Here is a 7,541-nt window from a genome sequence, read left to right on the forward strand (position 1 = left end):
AAAATCATGACCTAGGATTCTCCCAAAAGTAGTACCCACCTTCTCACATTTGAGCAGGTGTCATAAACAATTACAACTTCCTACACCAAGACAATAAACACATCAACAAGACCTACCTATGACTTGCCCTTTCATTAGCAAGGCAACTGGCATCAACAACCCTTGTGACCCTTGAGTGTGAGGACTATGCCTGTATCTTATTCCAGTAACAGGACTCCTCAAAATCTCTGTGCAGAGACATCTGTAAGGACCAGGACTGACACCATGGAAGCCAACTCCTGTGGCCAATGACCAAGAAATGTCTGCCCTGAAAGGGCTGCTACAAATAGCCCTGCCATCCCTGCAGCTTTAAAGGTTACCTCGTCTTTTTCCTCTTGCCTGCGGCGCTCCTCTGCTTCAAACGCAAGCTTCACTTGGATTTCCTGAGCAATCTCGCAGTCCTGTCGTTCCCTAGAAGGCAAGGAGACAAGGATTATAGGCAGCTGAAGTCACAGGCATCAATCAGCCTGGAGAAAGGGATAAAAGAGCTAAAAAAAATCCATCTGATTTATACAAAAGAATTATTACTCAGTGTTACTGCAGAGCCTATGAATCCTCACCAGGGACCAGGACTCCCTGTACTTACTGCTGGCCAAATTTAGAAAATACATCCCAAAACATTCACAGAGCATAAAGTAAAAGAAAACAGATTCAGCAGTGTTTGCTAAGAAAGGTGGTAGATACCACAAAATAGGGCAGGCTAAGAGAGACTGTTAGCAGACTCCTCAGCACTAATTTTATTGAGTTTTTGTACATGTGATGTCAAAGGAGGGGTTCAGGAGTACAGGCATTGCTGGGAAGTGGTTTTCATGTGAAACCCAAGGAAAAAAGTGCAGGAATGTAGTACACATGCCAAGCAGAGGCTGGAGGTGGCAGTTCAGTAATGAATGAGAAATGCCGCTGAGGTGGGACGAGACACAAAAGCAGAACCAGTGCCAAGAGGCAAGGGAGCAACATGCATCAAAACGAGGGGGGAGGGAGCCATGGTCACAGTGCCAGCACAGATGTGGGAACAACACAGGATTGCATTAACTGTGGAAAGGGAGATACCAGAGTAACAGAGACATGAGAGTTTCATCTGTGCAGACAGAACAAGGCGGCTGTATTTCAGTGACATCATACAGAAAGCATCTGCAAGAACAGTGCCATGCTCAGCCACATGCTCCAATGTCCAGCAAACAGGCTGGAACAACAGCCAAAGATCACTTAAGAAACTCAGAAAAGGGTTGGGGGATTTGAGAAGAAAGATTAAAAGCTCGCTCTTTCAGCTGTTGAAATTGAGCTAAAGACTAACTCTAAACAGGTCAGAAAAATCAATCCCTGCAATGGGAGCTACTGAAAGGCAAGATATAGAGGCAGACAGGAATGGAACAGCAACAGGCAGAGCCTGCTTTATTATAACACAATCTTTTGAAGAATACACTGGCAATGATCAGATAGGTGACGGGAAGACTACTAAGAGCATATTATGGAGGACAAGCAAATAATTCAAGAGAAGCATGTTGAGCTATGTCAAAGCTGTGCTGTGTGGGCTGGAGCAACTAGTTCTACGTTTGAATAAAGATCTGGGCATAAATGACCTAGTCAATTTGGAGAGAAAGGGCTGGAAGAGAGTCTAGGACAAGAGTGGAGGAAGTTGAAATAGTTTTAAGTGCAGACAAGCACTTTTGGCTGCAAAACAGAAATGTGGCATGGCTGGAGCAGTCAGTGGCACCACAGAGCCATCTTCTACAGAAAGGGAAGAATGAGATAAGTGGAAAGGGTAGACACATGGCTTAGGGTAGGGAGGAAAGACATTGCAACAAGAAGGTTTAGAGGACAAATGCCACCAAGAAACAACTCATTTGTTACTGGGAACAAAAAGGTACATGCAGCAGGAAGGAAAAGAAGATGCTTTATTTTTGTCAACCACTCCTTGGAAGCAGACCTGCAATTAGCCTGGAGTTATCAATAGGTGGCACATCTTATGACATAAGTTTCTTTCATCCAAGCAATAAAACCTGGAAGTTTTTTCAAGTGCCTGTGTTTGATTTGACTGTGGGGAGAGGCACAAGAGTTCACACAGCAGTAAAATCTAGTTCTTGAACCTTGGCAAACCTGATGCCAGCAGAGAACCACAGCCACCAGCAAAACTGCAGGTGAATAAGCAAAACCTGGGGACCAGGCTGTCAGTGGGCCTGACAGTGGATCCTTTATGACCCCAGTCTCCGAGGACATGAATCCAGGTAGAAAATAAGCTAGAAAGGTCAGACACATCAAGGCACTGCATGTCTCCAGTTCCCTTGGCACCTGTGAGCACAGCAAGGGTGCCAAGTTCATCAGCACAAACTGACTTGCTAAATGCTTAAAATACATCTTATTGCAGACAAACAGGACAGAAACAGCTAATCGTCTTTCAGAGCCAAGGCAACAAGGTCATTGCCTCTCCATTCAGAGCATCTTTGCTCTGAGTGCTTTGATCAACACTACAAATAATGCAAATGCAGAAGCATTTTCTCGTTCCTGATGACACACATCTTGGAATACACCGTATCAATTTCTAAGAACCACTGAACAGCAACAGAGGATTAGATTTTGGGGTTTATTGCTCAGTGGTAATTAAATACTGAGACTTGATGTTAATCAACATAAGCTAGTGGTTTAAATTGACTGAGCATAAGAAAATAGATTAAAGAACTTTGACACCTCTTCTTGTCCTCCAGTTTCTTAAGTGTCAGTTCAAGTGTTCACCAGACCCCAGAAATCAGCCAGAGCAACATAAACGTCACAATTCCTGAACATCACACCTGTGTGTCCTTCATTCCTGGGCAACCAGGAGTGTTAAAAAGCATTGGGAAAATTCTACACCAGTTTATAAAAAATAAAAAGTCTGTGTGATCAGAAAGCTCCCTCCCATTCACACTGACTGTAGCTGCTAGTTATCACCAGATGAGGAGAGAAAAAGGAAATGTTTAAGGGAAGTTCACATTACCATAACAGAACCACCATAGCACTGGGTGCAAAATGGGAAAAAGAATATTTGCATACAATTTTATTTTAGCAATTTTGCTACTATGCTTAGAAGTGTGCAGGCTGTTCAGCTAGATGTGAGATGCTTTTAAAGAAGCATGAAAATATAGTTTGATACTTCCCTGAATTCTGAAAGACATGAGAAAGCCCATAAATTTGAAGTGCTTCTTTATGTTTACCATTTATAAAGACCCCAATTCTGACCTTTACTCCTCTCATCACCTTGCAGTGTCAAACTATCTTAGATGATACAGAAAGAAAAAAACCATGAGGATCATTTTGTTGCCAGAACATGCTGCTCTTGAACAAGGAGGAGACAGTGGGAACACACAAAAAATTAAGGAAGGAAAAGATCCAATTACAAAAGGATGTTTCCAACTTTTCTTACTATTCTTGCAGAAGAGTTCATGCTTTCAGGAGCAGAACTGCTGCTGACACAACATTTTGCATCAGCAGTTCTGCCTGTGCCTTGGCTCACGAAGTTGGTAAATCCCATTTTAGAGAGTGAAAATTATTTACAGCTCCCAGCAAGGAACAAAGAGAAACCATCTCTGCCATATGAAATTAATTTTTATGTTGTCATTTACATGCTCACATCTCTAATTGGTAATAAAGACAAAACTATTGAAAGCAAGCACAGACTTGAGAGAGACACATGTATCTACCCAGCACTGCTGGGAATATTGAAAGCAGTGGCTGATCTGTCACGCCCCAGCTTCAAAGCTTTTATGAGATGCTGCTTTTAAGCCAGTCCTGTATCTTGCACATCTGCAACACAGAGCTCTTCTACTCTGTTGCTGTCCCTGCCAGATGAGCCACCCAGGCTTTTCGATCCACCAGCTGTACCTGGTGGGTGGCATCCCAGAGCACAACAGAAGCTGGAAGGCAGCACAGCGACTGGGAGATGCATCCTGCCTTGCAGACCCTGCATTTGCAGGGCCCTCCATCCTGCCACCTCTCTCACTAGTGGACCTGACTGAGCCCTGTCACACAAACCATTTGTTACATCTCATGCATAGCAAGTCCACTCTGGATTAGAAAGAACAATTTGCTCTGCCATGCTTCGTTTCTATACCAGCTCCACAGTTGAGAGCCATGGCACACAAAGCCAAACCACAGGCCACAAGGTTAGATGTGGTGTGTGGAGACTGAGCAAACCTGCAGAGCAACCTGGATCACTCATTAAAAACCCTCCCACAGTTGCTGCAGAAGTCAGTGACTGAAAAAGAAGGTCTGTCCCACAACACCCATGCCCACCAAGCGACTTCAGTTCAGCGGTTCCTCTTCCCAGATCACTTCACACTGGAATATCTGCAAGCACAAGCAGGAGCCTTCAGCTGTCAGTGCAGCAGGACACTAAAAAAGCATTGCACCCAGCTCCTCAAAATCACTCATCAGGCACATTGCAAACACACCAATATCTGCAATTTCCACAAAAGAGAGAATTCGCTGTAACACTGTTTATTTCTGGGGCATGGTTCCTTCCTCCTTAGACTTTAGCCAGGGACAAGGTCAACACAAGTGGCCAAGCCACTCTATTTTGTCAAGAAGCACAATGGGAAGGTTCCTTCTCATGGACAAGCAACAGCATATAAGCTAGGACAGGCCCCAGGACTACCTACCCCCACCTTGTTCTCATTACTCCGTGCCAGAGCCTAGTACCAATACTTTTACAGCAATGGACAGCCAAAGGAAAAAGGAAACAAAAGCAGAAGGTTGATGAACCTGAACCTCACATACTGTCAACTCAAAGCAGCTGATTTCAGTGCTCTGACCAAATGCAACTAGCATTCCCATTTCAAGAGCTCCATCCCAAACTCACAAGTCTTTTTGGTGCTTCTGGATTTGAGCACGTGCTTTCTTATCCTCCTCTTCTTGCAGTTGCTTGGCCATCTGCAAGTCATGTTGCACCAGACGATTACGCTGAACATTTGTGGCCAAGTGATGTTCAACTGGAAATAAACACAGACAAGAACCCTCAAATCAGGCTGCAGAACTCCACAGTGTGAACAAGATAAACCAAGTGGGAGGGAGATTCCAGGCCAGAATGGAAGATAGATCTTGGCAGGGAAACACCAAGCAGTATCTCTAAAGGTGGGAAAGTCCTGAACTGAAATTACGCTAGCAGCTTGAGATTGCCTCATTTCAACACTGAGGGGGCTGTATGTGTGTATCTGTTACCAAAACAAGATCTGCATATCTTAACACATCCAGGTTTAGAGGGAATGCTTTTTAGGCTTTGAATTTCATTTTCTGACCACGGAAAATCACTAGAGATTAATGAAGCAGGTCTGGAAGGGACAACCAGAAGCCACTGAGGATGAGCTGAACCTAAACCCCTTCTGATGGATACTTCTCTAATTTACTCTCAAGAACCTCTAGAGAAGAAGCTAGAGGAAACTCATCGGTTCCAAAATCTTACTACCTTTATATTTAGCAACAGAGCAACTGAGTACTACAGCGAGTCCTTTACCATACATGGACATTGCCTGCAAGAAAAGATGGCCACATGAGCTGCAGCTGAGATGTCTTTAATTCAGTAGTCTCAGGTTCCAGCAGCAAGGGCACGACTTCAGCACAAGCTGCACCTTTGGTGGAGTGGCTAGAACAGGATTAGTGTTGTGGATATTGGTGGATACCAGTGGTCCTGGCACCCAGCAAAGCCAATTAGAGGTCACCACACCTGAAACTGCAAGGCAAACAAATATATCCAAAGTAGCAGATAAACATGCAAAAAAAGTTCTTAAAAATAGAATCACCAGTCACTTTGAAGTTCCTGGCTGTACTTTTTTCCTCCTTTTTAAACCCTTGTAGTGCACAGCTGCCCTACCTCAAAATGTCTGAAAAGGAAGCCTCCTTTCACAAAGCAGACTGAAATAAACAAACAAACAGGCCTCTTATGGCTGTACTTCAGGTCAGCTTCCAAAATTGCTAGCCATTTCTAAAAACCCTGCACAGCAACAAAACCTCAAAGTGCACTCCTACATGCAATTTTATCATAAACAAGATAAACAAGCTCATCTCTAAAGAAGAGCACAAAATTGAAATGTGTAATGCAACTATCTCTAGGGTACAAATGTAGGCTGGAGCAAACACAGAGCAGTGTTACAGAATAGTGAAGACAGCAATAATAAACTCCATTCCATTAAAAATATTAGAAATTAAATAAAAGCAGGAAGCATTTTTATTAGCAAAACCAAATAAAGCCAAATATCTGTTGGGACAAGTTTTCTTCAGTTTGTTCCGAAGATCATTACTACTTACTCTCTTGTTCCTGTAAATTATGGGCCAAGGTATGATCTTCCAGAATAGCGAAGTCTCGACACACTGAACAGGGAAATAAAGAGAATTAGCATCAAAGAAAAAACAAAATCAAAACCAAAACCCAAAACCCCAAAAAAAGCATCGAAAGACCTATTGGGACAAGTTTTCTTCAGTTTGTTCCGAAGATCATTACTACTTACTCTCTTGTTCCTGTAAATTATGGGCCAAGGTATGATCTTCCAGAATAGCGAAGTCTCGACACACTGAACAGGGAAATAAAGAGAATTAGCATCAAAGAAAAAACAAAATCAAAACCAAAACCCAAAACCCCAAAAAAAGCATCGAAAGACCTATGGGGGCCAGGACAAAATCAAAACCAAAACCCCCAAAAAAAGCATCGAAAGACCTATGGGGGCCAGGGGAGCATACATACATGCAGACTTCTGATACACTTTCTATCAGCCAAGGCCTGGACTTGTGTGTTTCTCCTGTCCTGCATTCATGTCTATTTTTGCATGCACCTACTTCTTTGTCCTTGTTGCCATAAAAAGCCTTCTCCACTCATCCCTCCACCTCTGTTTCAAGAACAGAACTGTCCATGCCATCACTGGATCAGACCTTGTGTACTCCACAACTGTATTCCATTCCAATTTATACCAATGCCCACACTGACTGAGTTCAATTAAAACTGAAGGCAAGCGTTTGTGCTTACTATGACTTTCTTTGCTAGGTGAAGAGTCCGTGAACAGTATTTTCTTGGCACAAAGGGTACATGCACACTGTCACCACTCTGGAGCTGAGCAGACTGAATTCCATGGCTTTTGCTGCAAGGTGCACTACCAGCTCAGGCATCAATTATACAGTTGTTTCTTATAAGCTTCATTTACTTTTTAAAGTGCAGGTGCTGGATTTGTACCTAGAACCCAAATAAGGCATCAGCCACAATGTTAGAGGCAGAGATAAGTACAGCTTCCTAAAAAGATGCTGCAGATGACTTAGAGACAAGCCAAATGGGAAAGGGACAAACACCCTTTGGCACCAGTCTGAAAGCAGCCAATGCCTATCACTTTCATACTTGAACTTTCAAAGGAACCCTCTACCCACACTGTAGAAAAACACCAGTGTGTATTTTTAACTTGTTATGACAGGCAGCAGGGCAACAAAACACAAGTCACATACATACTGGGATTGGGACAGACAGACAGCATCCAGTTCAGCCTTTTGGCAGT

General features: G+C 43.2%; 1 protein-coding gene across 1 annotated transcript in view; it reads right to left on the reverse strand.

The window, feature by feature from the left end:
* CCDC50 (coiled-coil domain containing 50) overlaps positions 1–6,591 on the reverse strand; it is a 19,359-nt gene extending 12,768 nt beyond the window's left edge. Inside the window, exons 1-3 of the mRNA XM_009083111.1 lie at positions 6,513–6,591; positions 4,871–5,000; positions 360–450 (exon numbers count right to left, since the gene is read on the reverse strand). Coding sequence (XP_009081359.1) covers positions 360–450; positions 4,871–4,941 — 162 coding nt within the window. The 5' untranslated portion in view covers positions 4,942–5,000; positions 6,513–6,591. The remainder of the gene's footprint in view (positions 1–359; positions 451–4,870; positions 5,001–6,512) is intronic.
* Between the last annotated feature and the right edge of the window lie 950 nt (positions 6,592–7,541).

Source organism: Acanthisitta chloris, unplaced genomic scaffold (assembly GCF_000695815.1).
Source record: "Acanthisitta chloris isolate BGI_N310 unplaced genomic scaffold, ASM69581v1 scaffold26159, whole genome shotgun sequence".
Taxonomy (NCBI): domain Eukaryota; kingdom Metazoa; phylum Chordata; class Aves; order Passeriformes; family Acanthisittidae; genus Acanthisitta; species Acanthisitta chloris.